The sequence below is a fragment of the Lycorma delicatula genome, chromosome 12 (assembly GCF_047948215.1).
Source record: "Lycorma delicatula isolate Av1 chromosome 12, ASM4794821v1, whole genome shotgun sequence".
Lineage (NCBI taxonomy): Eukaryota > Metazoa > Arthropoda > Insecta > Hemiptera > Fulgoridae > Lycorma > Lycorma delicatula.
The window spans coordinates 41,384,373-41,410,619 of NC_134466.1; the positions used below are offsets into that span (position 1 = coordinate 41,384,373).

At 30.9% G+C, this 26,247-nt stretch overlaps 1 protein-coding gene across 2 annotated transcripts; it reads right to left on the reverse strand.

Annotated features, from left to right (window-relative positions):
- Positions 1-638: 638 nt before the first annotated feature.
- LOC142333133 (ubiquitin-like protein 4A) lies at positions 639-26,029 on the reverse strand. Of its 2 annotated transcripts, none has more exons than XM_075380065.1 (4): positions 25,812-26,029; positions 11,957-12,062; positions 5,629-5,855; positions 639-1,203 (listed from the first exon to the last, which is right to left on the reverse strand). In XM_075380065.1, the coding sequence occupies exons 1-4, from the start codon at positions 25,857-25,859 to the stop codon at positions 1,111-1,113; spliced, it is 474 nt and encodes a 157-aa protein (XP_075236180.1). In that variant the 5' UTR covers positions 25,860-26,029; the 3' UTR covers positions 639-1,110. The 2 variants fall into 2 exon arrangements, with proteins under 2 accessions (XP_075236180.1, XP_075236179.1); XM_075380064.1 differs by lacking the exon at positions 25,812-26,029 and adding an exon at positions 24,984-25,122.
- Between the last annotated feature and the right edge of the window lie 218 nt (positions 26,030-26,247).

Consider the following 26,247-nt stretch of genomic DNA (forward strand, 5'->3'; position numbering starts at 1 on the left):
GATAAAAGTTTTAACTGATTTGAAAATTTTTTATTCTAGTTACATCATCACCCAAAACAATACACCCTATGTGCTAGTTTAAACTTTCAATGCAGTGCCACATAATGCACACATCAACAAGAAAATAATACACACTCACACAGCAATTATTCAGGGGACATATCTCCCCTAAGATGAGGAAAATCCATATAATAGCTTACAGTGCCCTAAACAATTTCATCATTCTTCACAATGACTGTCTTACAGAAAGTGTTGTCAATATATTGGATTTGGTGCAATACAGATTATTGTGACTTAAAAATGCAAAATGCCTTCAGCCAACATTTGGCAACACACATATAATAAGATTCAGCTACATTGTTCTTAAAAATTAGTTCACTGATTGTAAACTTTCTTAACTGCAACAGCTAAATCATTTCTGCAAGAGTAGAAACCCAGCAAAACTCAAATGTGTAATGTAATTATTAAGAAAAGAAAAACACAACTGAATATCTCCAGTTACTTTATAGTGAATACATCGGCCAGTACTAAAAACAAACAGGAACTGAAAGTTAGTTAGAAATAGAAAAAGTGGAAGATACGTTAATACGGAAATATAATACTGGAATACCATTTTACTTAATTAAAAACACACTGTGTAATTTAATAATGTTTTTATTCTACATTATTACAAAGAACACTCAAATCCATATAGTTAAATAAACAAAGACGTTCAGACAAACATTTACTCAGAATTAACATCGACATAAAATATTACAATACAGTATTATGTTTACATAAATGTAACTTATTATTAAAATTATAGTAGTCCCTTTGCTATCTGCCACATTTTTATTCAGTTTTTAAAATTTTGTTTGTACTTCTACTCCCTTTTCATGCAAAAATACCATAAAATTATAAAAAAGGTTACTAAAAGAAATTACGTAAACAAATTTGAATTATGTAAAATTTTCTTAATTAATCATCTTACAGTATTTTGGAACACAACACACCCATTTTCCAAAATAATTATTGAACTTACATTTTCACTATTTATGAGAAATTGCAAGATTATAAATAATTACAAATAACAAGGGTTTATAATACAATAATTATAGATTTAAATTACAATCAGCTTATCATAGTAGATTCATCATCAAGATATAATGCAGCAATACGTTCTATATCGTCTAAACTAAGGGATGCAACTGATCTGTTGAATTCCTAAAAAAAAAAACACAAAAAAAAAACAGATAAAGAATTAATAATATTTTGTATAAAATTAATTAATGACTGAATGTTTAGTAATAAAATATAAGCTACAGTAGAAAAACAGTTACAAGATCAAATCAATGAATAAAATATGACAATTAGAAGGTGGGGAAATAAAAATAAGGAACAAGCATGATAGCTGTGTCACATGCTACGGGCAGCTGTCACATTTGTGGGCCTGCCCAACAAAGTAGCAGATATCTGTGAGTAAGTAGATGGATTAGCTTAGTTTATTTTATTTACTTAGAAAAACATTGGCAAAGCTGTCAATTGGAGAGTCCAAAGAAAAACCTAGGCGAGTTAGAAAAATAAGAGATCATCAGGAGGGGAGTGAAGGATGTTTCACTCTTCTCCTGCAATGACCAAACCCAAGCTGGTCAGGCTGATATGTTCACGCAGGTACGAAAACATAGTCTAATTAGCGATTTCGTTAAGGCTGGAAGAAGGGTATTAGCCCTTCTTCCTGCCCCTCTAGAAGCACAATTTGAGGAACAATGTGGACAGTTGTTGGGGTTTCTTGAAGCCCTCGAAGCACCTCTGCAGTGGTTCGCACACAAGTGATCCTGAGGCTTGAATTTAAGGCAATGTTTTCTGCTTTGGAAAATGCATTTCAGACACTTGCATTGAAGCCAACTGAAGTCAAAGAGTCAAAGTTAAAGAGGCAGTTTTCATCTTGGTACCAGCACCTGTGCCTATTATGGCAGAGCGGAAACACTATGCCGAGGTGCTAAAGGCAAGCAGGAGGCCAGTTTAGCTCACAAGCATGCAGAAGTCATCTTCCTAAACAAGGAAGGCGGCTCCACAAAAACAACTTAGCCAATTAGAGAGGAATTTCAGACTTCCCTTAGGGCAAGATGTCAAATTTCAGAATTAGGAACATGAAGGAGACTGGGGAAAGGTCTGGTTATCGTAGTGAATTACAAGGAGACAGTCATTTTAGAATCTGTCGTTAGCAAAAAGCTGGAGGTCAAGATGGATCAGACTTCAAGTCTAAAAGCATTTAAATGTAAGTAATATTACAGCAGTTTCTTTCTTCTGAAAAATATTATCCTACAAATCATTGAAAGATTAATTGATGCAGTCTGTTTGCTACCAAACTCATATCCCATGTTACAGTATATCAGTAACTTCATTACTTAAAAATCTCTGCCTCATGCCTAGACAATATTTTGCCCTTTTCAACCCTACCCTTGTCTTTTTTGACATAGTTATTGTACTGCACAATAAAGCCTTTAACTGATTCACCATTATCATCTGTGAGTCCACTATAACAAAGAAGCAACTTAGCATTTACATCAACACGTAGTACTATAGGACAGTTATTAACAGGACCAAGAATTCTATCCCACTTATTTAAATGTTCCTCTGTGTTGTTATGCACTAACAACACAGGAAATAAAGACCATTAATAAACACTTTTAACAGTGACGTGATGCATATTAGAAAACTTGACATGATGATTGCCTCAAAAAGAACACAATCCAATGTCCTCCTACTCAGAACTGTGAACATACTGTTACTTCCAGTATGAAATTTTTCACTGGTGCCCAATTGATTTAAATCTATAATTTTTACAATCAGAAACATTTGTTGTTGATGTTATCACTTTACAAGGTTATCAATTGAAACAATCTCGTGTAACAATAAATGTAAACTGAGACATCTTATGTAACTGACGTAATTATTTTTATACAATGACGACCAGTTATTATGCTTTTAATATTATAATATTTATGTTTTTAATTTTAAATTTTGAAAAAAATTTTCCCCTGAGGATGGTCAAATGATCGAAAGCGCTAGACATAATATAAATTGCTGGTATATTATATTATACTTTTATATTATAACTTAAACAGAATTGTTTAAAATATTAATTAAGATTTTCATTAAGTTGATTACAATAATTTTCTCTCATAAAAATAAATTATCAGTTAATAATAGAGGTAGTTTTGGTGGGCTTTAATTTTTAAAATTATTTATTCTTATTACATTGAAACCATAAAACTTTCCTTGCAATTAATATCCACATTAATGTAGTATGATATAATTTACATTTATTAAAGAAATTTGGAAGAAATCTTTTGGCAGCCAAAAACTGAAAACAAAATGCGTTTTTGGATCTTGGACTGGCCAATTTTGACAAGCAGAATGAATTTCTGAAATATGTTCATTTCTTTGGGTGATTGAAATGTAATGCACAATTGGACATAACTTGTAAATGAAAAGAGATAATCAAATGAAATAAATACAACATAAAAATACATTTTATTAGTTACAAGAACTTAATTTATTTTTCTACATATTCACCATTTACAGCTGTACATTTCTCTCAATGATGAACCTGTTTTGTCATTCAGTCAATGAAGGAAAGTGGTCTTTCCTTAACCCGCTAGACCTTACTGCATCCTTCAGTTCATCCAGGGGTGAAATGAATACTCTTATTAATTTTAGAAAATAAGTAAATATTGCAGGGCATCAAATCTAATGAGTATGGAAGGTATGGAATAAATAGACACAAATTTCATCTTTGTAAGAGCTTCAGTGGTTGCATGCAATGCAGTGCCCAAACAGTATCGAGTTGCAGAATTATTGGCTCCTGGATTGTTGATCACAACACGCACTCGAGAAAGATGTTTTAACATCTCTATGTATTGCAGAATACTTACAATTGATCTGACTTTCAGGTAATCAATCACATACATGGATGTTTGGAATCCCAGAATACTGCCAAGAGAATTTTTTTTAAATTTTTTTGATTGTGGTGAACCATACTGCCAGTTCCATTCAATGTGCTCTGCTATTTTTCTTCTGAGTTTTAATGATGCAGCCAAATTTCACCTCCCATCACAATAATGAAAAGGAAGTCACCTCCTTTATCTCAATAATGTTTCAGAAGCTGCTCACATTTCTTTCATTGTTGCTTGTTTCCAGTGAGTTTACATCGTACACATAGCGAACAGATTTTACGTTAGCCCAGTCGTGCAATAATTTGTTCTATTCATTCTATCGACCATGCCTACCTAGGTGATGAAGTGTTGCTGGGATGCAATGGTTATTTCAGATCAGTTCTCTACTTCCTTTTGGTGCTTCCCATTGGTCACAGAAATTGGTTGAACACTGCAAGGTTCATCTTCAATATTTATTTTACTGGTTTCTGATGCACAAAATGTTATTACCCACCTACTCACAGTATTTCAAACAACAGTTTCATTACCATAAACAGATTTTAAACAACGATAAATATAAAAATTCAATCCCTGCACATTGTTTTAGATGCGTTGATACAGCAGGCATAACTGAATTGATAACAATAGCGAGCGACAGAAAATGACAAGATATATGACTAACAGCGACAGAAAATGAGAGGGCAAGGAACAATGAGTTTTGGAATGTTAGTAGTAGGAAGAATGAAAATACAGGATGGCAGCACCTTGTTGCTTTTTGTGACATTACATTCTAGTGTGCACTATAATATAAGTAATAACTGATATAAGTTGACTGAAATAACCTCATATTCTCTAAATATTTAGGTCAAAATTTAGAAGCTAATCAATGCCTTGATCAATGTTATTAGAAAGATCGTCAAATTAACAATAATGAAAGGCTCTTGCACAATTCTTAATTAAATGTTCTATTGTTTGGCAGTAAGAGCCAACCACGTCATAGTTGAAAGAAGAGGACCATCAAGATTTACACAGAATTGCAACAAATTATCCGTGGTCATCAATTTCGTCACCAGAAGAAACTCTTGGTTTTAAGCAAAAAACCAGGAGCTTCCTTGTTGTTTAGTTTAGATTAAATTCTTATCTTTATAAACGCAAGTATATCTTCCTTGTATTAATTCATTTTTTATCTTCCAATGAACTGGAAAGATTTTCAGATGTACTTCCGTCATCAGCCTTTTATGATTAATAAAACTTTTCTGAGTAGTTAAATTAATCTTTAATTTAAAAGAGGCATATAAACTCAACAGTTTTCTAATACATTATTTCATTAATATTAATTTAAACAATTTTCATACTTTCTTCTGTATTAGTTATGTTGTTTTTTTTATTTTTATAAGGTACTCAGCCATTCAGACTTTTAAAAATGTTTATTTTTCTATATCCACTTGTGCAACAAAAATCTTGTTTTAAATAAATCTATTTATTTTTACCTACATAAATTTATTAACATTGGTCATATTTTATTTTATAAATACCACAATTATTTTAATAATAATCACCTATATTAATACAACACGATAATAGTCTGTGTTTATACCTAAAATTAAAAAAAGGAAACTGAATTTATTTGATTCATCAAATATAAAAGATGCTTTAATATTCTTATTTTATATAAATATATATGTCTATAAATATATTATCAGTAAGATACCTTCATGAATTCATCAGCAATCTTACGTGAGTCAGAATCAGAGTAATACTTATGCAAGAAATTATAAGTGGCATCCATTAAAACAGTAGGTGATGATGATATAACATTATTGTCAGTTGAATTACTATTACTTCCAGGTGTACCAACTCCTGAGGCGTTTTTACAAATGATAAGATTTAATCTGACACCATCACAAATATTAGGATAATCGCATAAACGTTTCTCATCTAAAAAAACAAATCACATTATAATAAAGAAAAAAAACAATTATATTTATTTAATAAATGTAATCATTTTTTTTGTAGTATATATATATATATATATATAATATAACATTAGTGTAATATGGTCATAAAAGAAAGAGTTTATTTTTGTAAATACCTTATAAAATTATTTGATGGAATCAAAATGAAGTTTTACATTATATTAAATCTTATTCTTTTCTGCAATGTTTGTGCTAGTTAGTCGAAGAACATCTGAAGGAATTAATTATAGAAAAAACACATAAAACATAACTGCTGTTCTCAGTAAAGTGATTTCAACACTACAACTTTGTTACAAAATTATTAAAAAATTAGCATTTAGGCAAATCAAAAAAATTAGTTTTTATCTGTTATTTAGGTAGTAGTAATGTTAAAGTTTTTTCCGAGTCTGTTTAAAACATAGAGTAACCATTTTTTTTTTAAACTGTTAATTCAATTCTTGATAAAGACAGGAAATCATTTAGACCTAACATACATTCTAACAGTGTAACAGTTTATAAATAATTTCAATTATCAACAAAATAGAAAAAGGATTGTGAAAGAATTTCTATAAAAATTTTGGGAATTTTGGTCTTATTCAAGACATATTATTGCTTTACATAAGCATATACCATAATACGGCTTCATGCTTTTAAGCACTGGCCGTTTCAATGAATAGCACTGTAAAATATATAAGTATATTGCTTCAAGGATTAATATATTAGTATTTGCTTCAAGGATTCAGGTATATTGCATACAAGGATTTAACCCAAAAATTCCATTTTGAATATACATATTTGACTAAAATGAAAGTTTTTAGATATAAACACAGTTATTAGCAATTTTCAGATAAAAATACAATCATCGCCAAGTAAAGGTGAGCTTGGAATGGCAACGATTACTACCCAATGTAAAAACATCTTTCTCGCTCTTAATAATCCCCCTTACTAAATAGTTGTTCTATTTTTAAAACATGAAAGCAACAATTTTGAAATAAAATACAATTTGCTAATTCTGTACTGTACATTGTAAAGTGTAATAACGGATAACAAAATACTATCTACTACTAATTTTACACAGTAAATATATATAAAGTTATACTATAACTTTAATTACTTAATGGAAAATGTATTATCTGTTTATTTTCGCAGCTAGAATACCTCCTCACTGTCATCACTATCTTCAGTGTAATTGTCACTATTATCACTGTTGCTACATAGAAAAGAGAAAATTAAAGATTCTGTCAGAGAATCTATTAACATGCTTGGCACCAATATTCAGCTTCAATTTTTTTTATAGTTTTCACAGAAAGGATTCCAGTGTTCGCCGTTCATCGAATTCATTTTATCTTCACACAGTTTCTGCACTTCTAACTTCTAAAACATTGTGCTGTGGCTCAGATTTTTACCTCTTACTATACCCTCTTAATTTGATTCACATCAGGATGGTAAGGTGGAAGCCACAGAACTTGATGCCCACTTCTTTCCAACAATTCGTCAAACTGGTATATTGTTTCTGTTACTTTGTTCAACTTAATTAGTTCATACAATTGTGGTTTAAACAATCAAGACAAAAATGGGAAATGAAGTTTCTGTACCCAAAGAGTCAATGTCTTATCTCTTGCTTGATGACATCAAGTTTTTCCAGAAAGGGTATTAAGAAACAGAGGATTGCCAATAACTACAACAGACTCAAGAGGAAGATTAGATACTAATTTTTCTTCAGCCCATTTAAAATAATTTTTAGTAAACATGCTATCATGGTAATCACCACTTTTTGATTTGGCTGGTACATCATAGTTAACATTTCATTTGGAATAAAGCTCATTTCATCTCCAATGTGAATTATAATTAAGCGTTCACCTTTATTTGTTGGTAAATGAAGTCCTGCACGCTGTCATCAGCCCATGATTTTGCTGTTGAATGATATGATAAAAACATTGGATTCATCTAAGTATACAATCGCCCAATTACATTTTCTAAACCACTGATTGTTTGCAAATATGAAATCCTTTTCTGCCTAATATAATTTTTTAAATTAAAATTTTTCATTTTCTGTTTTGCACCATTTGAAACCTAATTCTTTCAAATTTCTTTAACTAGCATCACTGCCATTAAAATTAATTTTAAATTTCAATTCTTTACAGAATTTTTTAACTGTTGGCAGCTCTCCTATCTTTTGAGTGAAATTCATTCGCAGTTTACCTAACCAAACCTTTATCAAAATCATCTAATCCTGATTTAGAATGTTTCTTTTTATTTTTTGGGGTAATGAATGAACATTCTGAACCTTCAGATTGAAGTTCTATTTTTTTTCTTTTTTTAGGTTTTGAATCTAAGAAATGCCACCTAAAAAACCTGGAAATACCACAGGCAGCTGCAGTTCTCTCTTCACACTTCTGTATAGAGATTAAATGCTTGTAATTTTTTAATTTTCCTACATCTAAAGATTCTTTCTTCATGAAATCATACACATTTTTTACAAGTTTTTTACCTTTCTCAACAAACTTAAATTCAGCCATAATTATTCACAAATCAATGAACTATTTTAAAAAGTTATAAAGTTACAAACCACGATAAAAACCTTTTATAAAATATCATATCGTACATTCACTGACTATTAACAAAATAAACTATACATACCAAAAGAACCTCATCAAGATGCAGAATCACACAACTGAACTTTATATACATGGAAAGTGCAAAAGAGAAACAAAAATAAAATAAAATAAAAATTGTTGTATTTGAAACACGATGTCACTTTCTTAATACTGTAAACACAGTTTACAACAACAGTTGCATGATGTTTACCCTATTAAGAGATAAACTAATCATGATTATGATTCAGAGAACAATAGTGTAGCAGTGACTTGCAGGCTAATCATCCAAGTTCCCCATTATATGATGGCTACTGTACATGAGAAGTAAAGGTGTCAAAGAGTTAGAAAATCTCATCACTTCCATTGAGTGCAAGAAACATATTGCTCCATCAGTAAATGTACTTATCGTCAAAATCGAACTGCTTAAATTATTTAATTTTTTAATCTTGCAGCATATCTGAAACACTGTTTCCATCCAGATTTAAAACATGACTTAGTTATAATTGTGGGGCAAAACTTACAAAAAATAAGCAGATTAAATGTATTCCTGGAAAGTATCGTGTGTGTGTGTAACTATATAAACCTCAACAAGTTGTCAGCAACTGTAGAATAAATAACTGATATATTATTTTTTTATAAAAATATTTAAAAAATCAAGTACAAACAATAACCAAACTAATGTTTAAAAAAACAAAAACAAAAAGTAAAATTTACAGTATCTCAAATGAATGTACATACTTTTTGAATCATTACAGCTAGAAAATGAACAAAGATAGAAATAAAATCATATCAGCTAATAATAAAAACATCTGTTTTTCATTGTTGTCACTCTTTGCTACTTTGTATGTTATTTAATCTGAAATAAACAAGGCTGAAATTTAGTTGTCTTTTTACCATCATACTTGTTAGTGGCTTTGCAACTGTTATTGAAATACTGAAAATGTTAATGAAGTTTAAAAACAATGAACGAGTAATAGAATTTGAAACATCACAACCACCGAGAGTAACAAGTGCAAAAATTTGTGACCAGTATGAAGCTAATAGAGCAGTGGAAAATGTAAACAAGAAGTGGTCCGGACAAAGAAAAACCTGTATAGGTAATGAAAATGTCACTTTAGTAATGCAACCTTTACATGATCTCCCAGCCAAGGTTTTCATGACACCGGTAAAAGAAAAATCTAAGATTCATAAAATTTTATGAGCTAATAAGTGGAAACCATACACCCCACGACTTTTGCATGGATTAAAGGAAGATGATCCAGTAAGAAGAATGTTGGGAATAATACCAGGACAAGAGTGGAAACAAATGAAGTGTTTGAAGATTTACTAATTTCGATTGGATGAAACCATTTCAAAGCATAATAGAACAGATAATAGGCATAAGTGTTTATTTGAGTAATGCAGATCCATATATAATTGAATATAAATCTATAAACTTAACAGGCCTGTAGTATGGTGTGGTTTATCTTCTACATGAATTATTGAGCGATTCTTTTGTGATGGGACAGTCACTTGCATCTCTTACTAACAAATGCTACATAACAACATTAGTCCTGCTCTACAAATCATTATTTTTTAATGAAGAAGTGTACCAATTTCAACAAGATGGGGGCTCCACCCCACTATCATCATGATGTAATGAATATTCTCGACAACACCTTCCCAAATTTAACACCCATGGACTTCTACATTTGAGGTGCTTTAAAAGACACTGTGTCTGCTAATAAATCAAGGGCACTGCAGCAGTTGAGACAGCAAATGGAAAATGTAATTAACTTGTTACTGTTAGCTACAGTACAGTTACCATGTTGCTGTGTATTTATTGTAGGTAATTAATTTTAAGTGGTCATTTTGAACATTTATAAGTAAGTTAAATTAAGTTAAAGAGCAACATAAGCGTCATGTATCTAACTGTTTATTTAATAAAATATAACTGCTCAAACTGTGTATAACCTTTTTGAGACTTAGTGTAAACAATGATTATAATAAAAAAATCAATATAAAAAAAACAAATTAGATTGATGTCTTCCTTAGATACTTAAGAAAAATCTACAAAAGTTAGTCACAGGGCATGACTTACTTGCCTTAGTCACAGGCATGGATGAACTATACATGGCACTAAAGTGTGTACAATGTGTGGTTAAGAAAACCTGGATTAATGCTATATTCAAGTCTTAATAGCCAGTTATTTTTACACGGATTTTGATATTGAATACTAGATCGTGGATACTGGTGTTCTTTGGTGGTTGGGTTTCAATTAACCACATATCTCAGGAATGGTCAAACTGAGACTGTACAAGACTACATTTCATTTACACTCATACATATTCATGCTCTGAAGTATTATCTGAAAGGTAATTACCGGAGGCTAAACAAGAAAAAGAAGAATTAATGCCGTAAAAACTTTTATTTTTTATTTTCACATTTTAACAACATCACTTTCAATAAAATAACACGGGAATTTTCCACTGGTCAAAGCAGTGTTGTAAGTCATTTTCAGAAAGCATGTTCATGGTCTCTGTTGCTTCGTCTTTCCAACTTCAACTAACTCAAATCTTGTTCCTTTCTGTGCTGTCCAGTGAATAGGGTGTAACACACGGATCTCATGGTTGGCAAAAATTGTCTTGACCTAGTGCAGTATGGGTCAGGGTGTTCTCCTGAAATAATCATGACTTGTTTTACATAATCAGGTTGCTTTCTTCTAGCTCATAACCAGTTCACGGAGAGTAGTTAGAACCTCACGGTAGTATTGCTGATTCACAGTTTGACCTTCAGGTATGCAATTTATATACACAACCCCATGAATGTCAAAATAAATGGTCATCCTGGACATCATCTTCAAACCTTCAGATCCTGGATGGTGAACTTCAATCTCTTCTTGTCCCTCTGAACTGTTTAAACCAATCAAAAACCTGACTGTGTGATAAACATTCATTACTGTATACAAAGAATAAGTTTTCTGCAGTGGATTTTCAGTTTCACAAAAAATCACAATAACAAGTTGCTCTTTTAAAACACTTAAAATTTGTCCAATACAAACAAAGGCCTCTGTGTCAACTCAACAGCAGTAATGCAGAGGGAATCTAACATGACTCGACCGTGTGCCATTTAACCTTCACACGCACACTATTTGTCTATTTGTCAATCAGTATGATTTTTTTTTAGCCACACCTAGTATGCTGTTAGGATAAATATTTTTTTGGTTGTATAAAGTAAAAACAACTGAAAAAGAAGACATAGAAACATACATGAAGACAAAATGATTATTCTGGACAAATAATCGGTTATAACTATAACTGGTTAAAAAAAGAAAAGAAAAAGCTGCTGACAAACAAACTGATCTTTAAAGGGGCAAGAAACTGGACAAGAATTTTTATTAAAACAATGAAACATAATTTGAAAAAAATGCCAAACATAACTGGGCAATCTAACTTGAGACCAATCACAATTTAACTAGTTACAACAAACTTAATTAAATATTACTTACCTGATAACGGCCTTCCTGTTAATAAAAGTTTCTGATGGTTAACTGGAATCTTTAATGTTCCAGATATCATCTGTTTTACACTTAAAACTGTAGTTGTACCTGGAACCTAAAAAGAAAATAAAAACAAGATAAATTGAAATTCTGATCATTAATTATGATAATTCACTATTGATCTATTTTCTACTTTTTTCACTTTTTATAGAATGGTTTTCATCTGAAGTTTAAGTCTAGATGGATTTTACCAATAGGAACCTGGATTTTTATCACACTTGGTGTGTGGGAGTTAGTACTCCTCAAATCTTTCTCAAACTGATTAGGAATATATTTAGCCAGAATCTTTTTCTGCGTGAAAAAAAATTTCATGATATCATCACCTGAACACAACGTATTTGTTGTAAAAAATAAATAAAAAATGGACAGTTAAAAATGATTAAAAACTAAAAACCCAACAATGTAAAAATATATATTCAAATAAAAAGGCCTATAAAGCTGCTGAAAGCGAAATAAAAACACAGATACATAAAATGATCTCAATCAAAATAATAAAATTACCATCTGCATTCTAACAAATGGCATGAATAGTTGAAACACACTGCAGTAATTTATATATTTGAATATAAACAGACAGTTCTAAAAATTCGTAAAACATAAGATAAAAGCATTTCATTATCCCCAAGAATGGTTTGCATGTTAGCACCTAGTTTAAACGTGACGCAATGCCACATAGCATATACAATCTACAATGGCAATGTTAGTTGGCAGTCACAGCAAGCACAAACTGATGCATCTGTTTGGGTCATCAGATATTCATGAATGAGCCAAGTGTGCCCTATTTGCCAGTAGCAGATAACCTCCTCTCAACATTTATTTCTGCATGAGGAACTTCACAGTGAATCAGTTCTTAATTGGGTGAAGTTTATTGTTCACGGTAGATTCCAATCACTTTGCCACTCATCATGAAGCACCATCTTCAGGAAAAAGAAAAGATCGTTCAAAATGACACAACCAGTGAAAGGAAGCTGGAAAACACGCCTCCTTTGCTGCACTATCAGCATGCTCATTGCCTTAAATCCAATATGGGTGGGGATCCAGCAGAAGCTCACAAATGTATTGTGGTAATTCATTTGCAAAATAACATACAATCTCACAGAAAATAGGGTGTCTGGAGTACACATCACTAATTGCCTGTAAGGCACTCATGAAATCAGAGCAAAGAAGTAAATGTTGGACTACTGATATTTAAGGCCTTATTAATAACAAAGAGCTCGGCGATGAAAATACTGATGATTCTGGAGAGGCCAATGTATGTTCTGTTGCCAACCACAACCATCAGTGTTAACATTTTTACAGCCATCCGTATAAACTGTGGCATCAGGATTCATGCTATTTATAATATTTAAAATTTTTTTCATAAAATAACTGGATTTGTATTCTGTTTCTTATACTGATAAAAATCAAAGCAATAATTAACAAGAGAAGGCCGCCAAGGGGGGTAATAACATGGAAAACGGTAAAGACTGGAGGTAATTGTATATTTAGAGTGGAAAAAAGGCGCTGAGCTCTGATCTCTATCAGAGCAGTGGAAGTCGGCTGTTGCTGGTATCTACTAACATGCTGGTTGGAGAATATTGCATCAAACATTGGATGAGTATGTTGCGCTTTAATCCAAGCCACATAGCAACATATCATTTGCTTCTGTCTAATCGAAACAGATTACTCATCACTGTCCACCAGCAGTCTTACCATCGGGCTTGGGTGAAAAGCACCAACGGCAAAACAGATGAATGAATGATGGACTGCATCAAACATCTTTAAGAGTGGTGGCCCACAATGACGAATAAACCACGCAGCTGTAATCTAATCTGGAATGGACTAGAACTCGATAGGGATGCAACATGCATATGAGATCGTCTCCCCAGTGGTTATTAGATAGAACTCTCAACATTTCTAACATTTTTAGGCATTTTACCTTCAGCTCCAATAAATGTGTTACCCACATTACTCAATCGTTGGTCTAAGCACACTCCTAGAAATCTGACCCACATGCATGCCTCAATTGGTTCACCAAGTAAATACAGTCCAGGGTCAACAAGTTCTATCAACTGGGTAAAGCAAGTGTACTTCGATTTTTCCAGAGAAAACATGAATCCAGTTTTTACACCATGATTCTAAGCAGGTAATTGTGTTTTGAACCAGCTGCTCTCCAGCACCTAACATTCTACATGCTACATAAGTAGAAAAACCATCTACAAATAAAGAACACATAACCAGTTTTTGCACGCAGTTTGTAATACTACTTATGGCTACAGCAAACAAAGTAACACTTAGGAATCTGAAATCATATTTTGAAGAACAGGGTCAATTTTCAGCTGATTACAGAGAAAATAAAGTAAGTACAATTCCGTTCAGTCAGTGCTTCCAAAAACCTCTTGAAATGTTATATATGTAGGAAAAAGATAGAAAACTCCAAGAAACAAGAAGCAAAATGCACAAAGAATATAAATGTCATAGTTTGGTCAGTATCGAATGAGGAAACGTTTTGAAATTACTGTAATGTTCAAGTTTACAACCCTATGCATTTATGTACATTACATACAATTACAGATATCAAACTTAATAAAATATCCTGTTCAAAGTATCTTCATTTTTTCAAAATTCTTAAAAGTAAGTTATTTCATCTGTAAAAAGCAGTTTCATATCGTGTGTGAAATTATCAACAAAGATAGTAATCCAATAAAGAGGATTTTAATTCTTATGACAATGAAAATTGTGCTAATTCAGATTTAGATAACAAAAGCTTCCAAGATAAATATACTTTAAAACATATTATGAGATAACTAAATGAAATGAGGGAAGAAAACGAATTGCAGAAACAAATCTAGGTACTTCTATTAGATGTGCTGATTTGAAGCAGTACAACATGCTTGTCATAGATTCAATAAAAATGAAACTGTTGGGTCTGTACCAATAAGAGATATATTCAATAAAAGATCTGTAAAAGAAGAAATACTAAGGAAATGAGAAATAAGATTTTTTAAATTTGTATACCTTGATAAAGATAGTCCAATGCACATTAATGAAAATCTACGAGGAAACAAGATATTTTCTGCAACCAAGGAAGTTAAAAAACTTAAAAATTATGAATACCTCAATTACCTAATTAAAAATTATGAATTATGAGTACCTAGATCAGTACTTGAAAGACACTAATCAAGAAATACAAGGTTCCCATGAATATGTTAACAGCAAATAATTTGAATTATGTGAGTGTAAGCAGCCAATAAATAAAATATTTATATTCATTTACATGCAATAAGCCCTCTTAACAGGATATATTTCTCTTAAATAATATTATATAAGTATTAAATTAGTAATTTTAATAGTATTAAATATAATTACCAGGTAAAATTACAAAGAATTTAGTTTTAATGAATCTCAATATAGTTCACAAGTAAATTTTATTCTGTTTTATAATGAATTACGTCACCAGACACTCTCTCCCACAATCAATTTTTACCACTTTTGGAATGAAGAAGAATTACTTTCTTCAGTCTCAAATGGAGTCCTCTTACAACAACCATGAGTTACATGGCAGAGTAATTTATAAATTAAAGACAGCATAAACTCTATGTATAAGCAGTCAGCTGACATTCTACAATGTAGCAAGCATTATCCACCTATTGCCCCCATAATTTATTTCCACAAAGTTTTTGCGATAAAATAGCTATACTACTTTATTACTACTTTAACTGGCAAGACAATTCCTGATTTATTAAAGAATGATACATTAACTCCTAGCTACATTTATACGTAAAATAAATTTGGGATACAGAATTTCATATAAATATTACTAATTATGTAAAATTTACTGGGATACAGTATATAATGGAAAAAAAACCTTTAAAGAAAAGAAGACTTATTTTTAAATGTTATTAATTTATGTGCAGAGGAGTTTTTTTAGCTTGAAAACAAAGGTGTAGGAATCAAATGACATTTATGAGTTACAAATATAGCTCTCTAATCAAAGTAAAAAACAAAAACAAAATTCTTATTTAAATCACATTCATAATACTAGCCTTTACAAATATTACTGTTAAATAAACTGGTTGATGACTTAAAGACAGCTAAATATAACTATTTTTCTAATACATTAATAATGTTACTTGGCAATGGGAAAACTAAATGGAAGCTTGTCAACTCATCAGATGAACACCTAAATAAATAATGTAAAAAAAATTGAGAAGTTTAGGGATGTAAAAAAGGCAGTTAAATTGATTTTTTTTTTTATTAATTCTAAAAAAATTTAAAATTATATTGACAAAAATATTCAAATTTATGATAGGTTTAGTCTTTTCCTAGACCATAGATTCTTTTTATTTTACTCTTAGAATTGTGTAATTTAAATACATAAAAGAAAATAAAGTAACAGAAGTAAACAATAAAGAGAACTTAGTGGTAAGATCAAGTGAAGAAGAAAAGAAAAAAATCACCGATATTTGGCGACTATAGTGATATAGAAGGCCAAACAAGCACAATGGAAATAAAGAGAAGGATACCAATGGCAAAGGAAGCCTTCAGTATCAGGAAATTACCATGCAGTAAAAGTCTGGAGTTAAGGATGAGCTTAGCCAAATGCTATGTATGTAACTGTTTTGTTTTATAGAAGTGAAGCATGGAAAATGAAGACAAGGGAAAGGAACTGGTTGAGGCTTTTGAAAAAAGGATATGGAGAAAGTAAGATGGACAGTTAAAGTGAGAAATGAGGAAGTAATGAACATGATTAAAAAAGAGCACTTATGCGGGAAATACACAAAAGAAAAGCAAACCGGTTAGGACATTGGTTAAAGGAAGTGGAAACAACTGTATTGGAAGGGTCAGTAGAAGGAGAAAAAAGTAAGGAAGAAAAACAAGGATAAAGGAGAAGGCTTGAGATAGGAATGGATCGAGACAAGAGTGATACAACGGACCTGCTGCCAGGCAGAACTCCAATGACAGCCAATTATAACGGTACAAAACCACATAGTAAGACTCATTTCAAATGTACCTACAAAAACACACTTATTCCCATTTTCTTACCTTAAAAATTTTACCCTTGACAAGTTATCTGTATCTATGAAGCAACTTGTTCCAACTGACTGATTCATCAGCAACTAGCAAAAACTACTTTAGATAAATTGATGAAAATTTGTATACATGTTCTTCTTATGGTGTAAGTGCACACTAAGAAAGGATTTTTTGAAATTCTGAGTTTAAAGGATTAAAATGGTTAACAATGAAACTTACTACTACTTTTTTAATTTCTCTGTAACAAATAAAGATGTCAACTTGATTTTTGATGTTTGTGATCTTCATGTGAATATCTAAAAACAAATTTCTAGAATTTTTGTAATTCTGAGTTTAAAGGATTAAAATAGATTTAATTTTTTTTTAACCTCTAGGTAACAAATGAGAATATAAATTTGATTTATGGTGTGTGTAATTTTCATGTAAATATCTAAAAACAAATTTTTAGATTTTTTGAAATTTGACGGAGAAGTTGTAAATCTAGTACTTCTATAAAGTGGGCGAATGTATTCTTCATATGTAATGACGAAAATGATTTAATCTAGGTAAATAGATTTGCATTACTAAGTATATTCCTTTACCAAAGAGATAATACTTAGGAGATACTTTTGTTATATAACCCTAAAAATATATAATTTGCTCCAATCTGCAATGAAAAGATTTTACACAAAGATTTAGATTTTACTGAAAAAAGCAGGCCTATGGCCCACCACCAAAATGTTACCTACCTGGTTTATGTTTCATTACACATGATTTTGATAAATGTTTTTGCCAATTGTAACTAAATAAACAACAAAAAGCTTCAAAATTCTGAACATTTTTAGCTGTTTCTTGAGTTTGATTTTTTAACACAGCTCTAACACCAATGTTTTCCTTTTTTATCCCCAAAACACAAATATAATTTTAGATAAATTGTTCATTATCAAGAAGTATAAATTGTTCGAACAAAAGAATTGTCGAGAAGTACAAATCGTTTGAACAAATGAATCATTCACGTGCTGTGCATAGTTGCCTGGCGCACCACCATTAGTCTGCTCTGCGACAATAGCAGCTAAAATAAAAATGTTCGCACATACAATAAACAAACAAAACCACCCATATCCTTTTTTATGCGAAAGATAGAGATTTAAAACGTTTATCGTTATTAAATAATAACAGAGGTAGCAATTTATTCAATAATTTTTAAAAAATAATTTCCTATACTGTAAATGTTTAATGCTTTAACTATTTTATATATCCTGTGTTCATTATTAAAAATTAAATTAGATTACTAAATTCATGTAATCGGGTTTTGTAAGCATTATTTAATATAATTTTGTGTTTAAGAGAAGAATTTTATGTATTCATTTTGCTTTTATTAGATTTTCTATGTTATTTCAATCTTAATTCCAAACTATTTATTTGATATTTAGATTCCACTTAATTTATAGTTCATGATTTTGTTGAAAATGTTAATTTAATGATTACAATTAATATGTTTCATTGTTATTTATCTTTTAAAATATCACTGATAATGTTATTTTAATTTAAGTATTATTCGTTTTGGATTATAAAATAATGCAATAAGTTTATTAGAGTTATAATGTTCAAAATTTTACTATGTTTAATATTTCCTATTGCTTACTAAACTAAACAGACGTTTTTTTTTTTTTTTTGTTGAATCTATCATCAAAAGGTTTCAATATGTGTATGGTTTCATAATTGTCTATTTTATAATTAAAATAACAATTAAAACAAATTTACTCTTTTTTTATGTTCAAACTGAAAATGAAAATACACTGGTAAACATACAATTTGGAACAGAAAAGGGGAGTAGGTGTTGTACATAGTATTTTATAAACCGAATCTGAATATGTATTCCAAAAGAACCCATCATGTAACATTCTTAAGTTACAACCCCTTAAATTTATTTGTTCCATCATTTATGGAACAAGCAATACAAATAAGTTAGTACGTCTGTTTGCCTATTCACATCTGATTTATACTGTGATGCATGCTGTAGAACGACATTTGACAGATAACAGCTGAAAGATGTCATTTCATGTCCCCCAGACATATATAGATATATCATCAGCAAGTCAAGTGAGTATTTCAACGTGATGAAATTTTCAATATGAGTTCAGCTCTTCGTATAATTTGCTGTGTTCTTTAGTTGTGGTAGTGGTTTTATCATAAACAATTATAAAGATTGTTTCATAAGTGATACCATAAATTTGGTGAAAGATTTTTATGACAAAACAACTTTTAGAATTATTTTAATGAATATAAAAATTAAAGTTGTGAATATGTGTGTTTCACGCTGTTTTATTGCACTCCATAGTGAAACATGGAGTATTTTAAGTAATAAAGTATTTTTATAATTAAGTATTTCTGTTTTTTCATTCATTAAAACATTTTGGAATAAAAATCATGATGGTAAAAATTCTCCCAAATATTTTTTGTTACATTTGCAGAGAATTCACCATGAAAAGTCAACGAAAACTAATATCGAATCTGCTGAAACCTGCTTAAAACATTATTTTGACTGTCCCTTGGGAGACTAAGATAAAACCTGGGCTCCACATGTAAAATGTATATCAAGTGCTATGTTAAACTAACCCGACTGTTAAAAAGAGAGAAAAATAGAGTTTGCCTTTTGACGTATCTATTATCTGGCAAGAGTCTGCTAACCATTACGATAAATGTTGCTATTGTTGCTTAACACATGTTACTGGTTTCAATTCAAACAATAAAAGCAGTATTGTATACCCAAATGTTCATTCAGCTATGAGACCAGTACTTCATACTGCTCCAACTTTCTTTCTTGGAAAGAAATTTCTGATTCACCAGAAGACTCAATCAATCAATAAATCCTCAACTTCAACAAATATTAATTATATTTCAGAAGAATCAAATCTGAACCTTACCTCAACACACAAGCAGAACTAAGTGACCTAATTCATGACTGGCATTTGTTGAAACAACATGCAGAGTTCTGCATGTGAACCTTGGAGTTGGTTCATATCTTAAAGAATAGAATTTATTAAACAAGGATACTAACATTTCAGTACATAGAAATTAAAATGAAAATTTACTGAAATACTTCAGAAGAGATGGTTTAATTTGTTCCTGCCATATTAGGGGGCTAATATCTGAACTGGACAATGAATATGTTATTCATGATAGGCATTTATTTATAGACTCATCAAAAAGAAGGTTAAAGGTAGAGTTGTTGCATAATTCGAATAAGTTTTCTTTTAAATTGGCGGCACATGCTGTAGGAATGAAAGAAAGAAACATATAAAAGTCTGTCCATAATTTTAAAAGCTATAAAGTATGATGAATGCTCATGGTGAATCACTGTTGACCTGAAAACAATAAGGCTTCTTCTCGATCTCCAGAAAGGCTTTACAAAATATATGTGTTTCTAGTGCTTGTAGGATAGTTGGGCTACAAATAAACTGCACACAGTTAAAGACTGGCCAAAAGGAAATCAGTTTACTCCAGGAAAGGAAAATGTTGTCAATACTGTCCTTGTTGAAGCACATCATATTATTTTACCACCTCTACACATAAAACTACGCCTGATAAAGAATTTTGTAAAAGCATTAGATAAAGATGGAGATAGCTTTAAAGATTCAGCTGAGGTTTTTTCACAATTAAGCGAACCAAATTAAGAGGGAATATTCATCGAGCCACAAATAAGAGAATTAATTCATGAAAATATATTTGACAACAACGTGAATTCTAAACAACTAGCAACATGGAAGTCATTCAAAGATGTTGTTACTGGTTTTCTTGGAAACAAAAAACCAAAAACCATGATCAGATTATAAATGAACTCTTAGTGAACTACAAAAATTAAGGCTACTGAATGTCGTCAAAAATTTATTTTATTCTTTCTCATTTGGACTTTGTCCCTTTAAATTTGTGTGTCATCAGCGACGAACAAGGAGTAAGGTTTCACCAGGTTATATTGAAACAATGTTATCAAGGCAGATGGGATGAATCTATGAGGGCTTTTTTTTTTCAACCTCTGATGGGCTATAAAAAAAACCACATTGACATAACAAAATGATTTTATTACTAAATGTTGAGTAGTATCCAACTTATTTTTCTGCAAAATCATCGAGGCATTCGTCATATCTTGACACTAGCTTTCCTATGCCCTCTTCAAAGAAGTTTGCCTCCAGTGAGGTAAGGTACGTCTTTACAGCCTCCTGAAGTTCTTTGTTGGTGGTGAAATGTTGTCCGCCCATCCATGCCTTCAATTCTTGAAAGAGGTGAAAATCGCTAGGTGCTAGGTCTGGACTATACATGGATGGTCAAAAACAAGAAGGTATTGTATCACACAGGCACAGTGCGGTCATGGATCAAAACCACGTCGAACAACAGCATGCCTCTTCATTTGTTCTGGATAACTCCGCGGAGGCGACATAAAGATTCACAACAAACTTCCTTTGCTGTTATTGTCCTATGCTCCATTAAAGTCCACCAACAAGACACCTTACCTTTATGGTTCCAAAAAACTGTAGCCATTGTTTTCCTGTTGCTCAGTGTCTGTTTGAAGAAGAAGTGTGCATCCACTGCTAAGAGTGTCCTTTGGATTCTGAATTGTCATACTGGATCCAAGTCTCATCTCCAGTAACAATAACTTTAAAAATTCTTTTCCCTCATTATCATAATGCATGAGAAACATTACGGCTGACGCCATTCGCTGCAATCATCATTCAACATTTTTGGGACCCAACATGCACACAGTTTCCAGTATCATAGGTATTTAATCACAATTGTGTACAGAGAAGACCTTGAAATTTCTGGGGTTTCTACAGAAAGTTGACTAATCGTAAACCTCAGTTTGTCGCATACAAAATCATCAACATGCTCAACCAGGTGTACAGTAGCAACAGACTTGCATCCTTACCCGCCTTTGTCATGTATGTCTGTTCACCCTTCTTAGAATTTTAATTGTAATTATTATTATTTTTGTATTTATTATCAGAGAAGTTTCTCAATATTTTAAAGGGTCATAACTAAAAATCTAAGGGTGATAAAGAAAAACTGATTTCATTTTAAGATTCAGCAAAAAAATACATTCTAATCCACCTACTTTTATCTCAATTTTTTTTTTGAAATGTATAATGTTTCATTTAAATTGTTACAAGTATCAGTAGCATTTGGCATATAAAATGTTATTTTTATATTACTGTCTACAATAACTGATGCATTTATATAAATATTTATGTTGCACTTTTGATAGTATAGCTAGTAAACCTGTATCAGGTTTACCAAAATTAAAAACTATTTTCCAATGAGATTTGGTAGACAGCTTGAATTTGATGCTACTCTTTTTAAAAATCTTATGCTAATTTGTATAAATTATATTAGTTTATATTATTGTAAGATTATTTTCATAAGGTTAAATCTTACAAAATTCATGTTGTATAATATTATGATTAATTTAAATTTCTAAATATCAGATAATATAGTATAAACAGCACATCTGTAAATAATGTAAAAATAAATCATTATCACTATGAAATTACTGGTCAAAGGTGAATTGAAATAAAGTGAGAGGGAATTATAAGAAACAACACAAGATGGAAAGTTTTATTAACTTGAATAACGACAATACGGTAATAATTTGTATTTACGTTCAAGATGGATTAGGAGTACTGGGCTATACCTGTAAGGATGTCATTAGGCTCATCGTGCAACCAATGGTCAGGAACTGATTCCACAGATGGACAGCCTCCATCCAGTTAACACAAAATCCTGGCATCCTCAGCAAGAAACCAGATTACTGAAAAATGGAGAAGAAAGGATCAAGGATACGGAAAAGTGATATGTGCTGAGAAAGGATGGTGTAGTCCCAAAGGAACTGAAGCGTAATACAAACTTGCACACAGAGGAAACCTCAAAACTGCTTCAGATGATGATCAACCATCCATCCACCCATACTTATCTAGATCAGAAAAGTTTTTCACTGATATAAGCAACAATAACTTTACACTGATTAGTTTAAATGTACGCAGCATAAAAAATTACTTTCCCTTTGAAAATTGAATATCCATCCAAGAACAAGTACACAGCACCTTACAACTTAATTCATGTCCAGATTTGTGTGGAATATAGAAGAATCAAAGTAAATTACACTATCTGCCCTAGTCTCTCTTATAGAAGCGACACATGAAGATCTGAGATGCAAGCGGCACCAGTCATATTTGCTTAATCTTAATGATGTTTACAATATAGCTACTCTAATCCTTGTAATGCAGAGTTAAAAGATGTCATGTGTAGGGCCAATATTATGTATATTACATGGAGCTTGGAATGCAAATTTGCAAATTGTTATGGTTCAATTTAGAAAGCAATGGGAAATCTCCTCATTCTTCATACTCCCTAGTAAGTCTGCTATTGTAGCTTGTTATTCCTGAGAATGGTATGTTGTTTTTTACAGACCTTTTTAAAGAAAAACACGGTATTAGTTCTGGTTGCACAGTGGGGTTGTGGAGGGAGGTGAAATTAAATTTTAGGTTCTGAGGTATGAGGTATAAAAAAAATACTATTCACTTAAACCCATATATATATATATATATATATATATTTGTATAAAAAATAATATATATAAATTAATGAATTTTGAAGTGCATTCTACTCTGAAAATCAGTTCTGCCTGCGAAATAGTGCAAGCATGGGAAATGAAAAGATGGTCTTTTTTTTTAAATCTCTTCCTTTTATAAAAATCTTTTTAAAGTTCAGGATGTTTCCTACAAGTACATTTTATTCAATAATTTAATATTGTTCAGTTGTTATCATAAAAAGATTAGCAAAGGCAATGTAGTTCAGACCTATTCCTGTACATTTATGTAATTTTGTATAAGTTATTCTTACTTTCACTAACCGGTATTACTAAAATGTTATACTTTGATTTTGTGACATTCTTTGTTATTTCAATTCAATTTTCTTACAAATCCATCTTGAAATTTCCACATGTGTCAATAAACAGCACATATTGAAAATATAATCCTGGACTGACAAATTAGTTTTAAAAAATTAGAACAAAAAAGATTTAATTCTGTGCAATTACTTGATGAACTTCCAGTTTTATTCATATTTTAATATACTACGGTATATATGCTTAAAAGAAAAACAAGATGTAAATATCAGAAAGCAAGTTTGGACAGCAGGTGACCTATGCAGTCAAGTCCACACCACATTATCAGTAATCTAGTCAATTAGCAATCAGTTTTATTAAATATCTAGACTTGATCAGATAATAAAACAATCTGAGGAGAGGCGAGTAATAAATTACCAAAATATGGCAATACTTAACACAATCTTCTACGACACTTGACCGAATTTAAGTTTAAATGGAAATATAACCACTAAAGAGAGAGGCTACACCACATGATCTGTACTATTATTCATGGAATAATCACCTTATGAAGAGCATCAACAGTCATCTTCAACAGCTGATTCAGACTCTGACAACTATTAAGATTAGTTTACAGTATATTCTTCTTTCTACAAAACTCTAACCTTAACCCTTACCTCTCTCTATAGAACAGATTGGCACTAAACGGGTTACCACAACTAACAAGACTGATTCCTAATTGACTAGAGTACTGATAACATGGCACAGACTTTGATCTTGCATGGGCACCCGCTGTTCAAACCTGCTTTCTAACATTTAGATCTTGTATTTTCCTGATCCTAAGCATATGTACTATGGTTCATTAAAGTATATGAAAAAAGTTGAAGTTCATCAAATAATTGCTCAGAATTACCTTAATTCCTTTAATTCTCTTCTTTATTATTTTTTTTAAGCTTACCAACGAGTAGATGAATAATTTTTTATTTTTTTTGGTTTCATTTCACCCTACAATTAATAAAATAATAAAACTTATTATTTTTTTTATTAATTACTGCCCTAAGTAGAAGTTTCCCTAACTAGTTCAATATTTAAAACAAAAAATCTTACCATTTTATTCAACTCTAAAATATATAAGCAGTAAGAAGTGAGCCATCTAGGAATCGTGAATATCTGAATTGGATGCATGAGGTTACATCGAATCCAGATATACTGCGGCTACTCCTTATCTTTACTTTGATGATGTAAGTGTCATGAATGATGTAATGTTAATGGGGGAAATCATATCAGAATGTACTTCAGAAGTTCCAATTTTTTTTTCTAAGGTTGAATTCCTATATCTTATCTCAAATAAAATAATAGTTACAGCCATTAAATTAAAAATTTTATATTTTTCTGTAATTAAAAAAAAAACTAAACTAACCCTGAAAAAGTAAAACATAGGTTTTAATAAATGTATTTTATTAATAAATTTCGTATACAATGTTAGAAAAAGGATATTATTATTAATTTCAAATATGTTGGTCAGAAAATGACTGTTCCAATTCAAGTTGAGTAAACCAACTCAATAATGTTATCTTCTTTCTACAACAAAGAATCATCTGGTTCACCAGGGTAATGTAGTAAACAAACTAAATTTTTAAGTTAAACTTAAGCAATTTAGTATATTCAGTGTTTTAAACTGCACAAATAGCTGTTAATTTAATTCGTCTGAAAAGTAAACAATATATATAATTTTCTAACCTAACCAGCTCCGAGAATTGACCTACACAAGAATAACGTTTAATCTGTAAAATAATTTTTTAACATTAGATTCAATGTTCCCAAAATAAATAAAAAAGTAATTAAAATCAAATTTTCAATAAAACATGTATAATTAAAACAAGCATACGAAATTATAAGTTTAAAATTAATCATTCAAAAGCACGCGATAAATACCTCTAAGGTACACTGTTGTCCCTGTAAAACCTTTATTATTATCTTCATTTTCACTTTACTACTTCAAACAATAATAAATAAGTTTACTATTTAACATCAACGTAAAATAATGCAAAAATCGGCCACATTCAAGCCATATCTACATCTACATTCAATACAAATTGTACACGATTACTAGTAACAGTAACAAACACTAATTCTTGGCGTAAGGTGGCAGCACACGTGCAAGGAGACCAGTTTTACTTATTCTCGGACTAAGGAGTGAAATCCGGGTCGTGTGAACGTATGATCGATCATCGATACTTAAATACCATGATGTTTTTTTAAACGAACAAAAATTTTGTAACATTTTAAATTTTGTACGGCTCATTTATTTTGCATTTTTTGAATCTCATATTGTTTTAGTTAAAATCAATAACCCTGTATTGATGCTGAA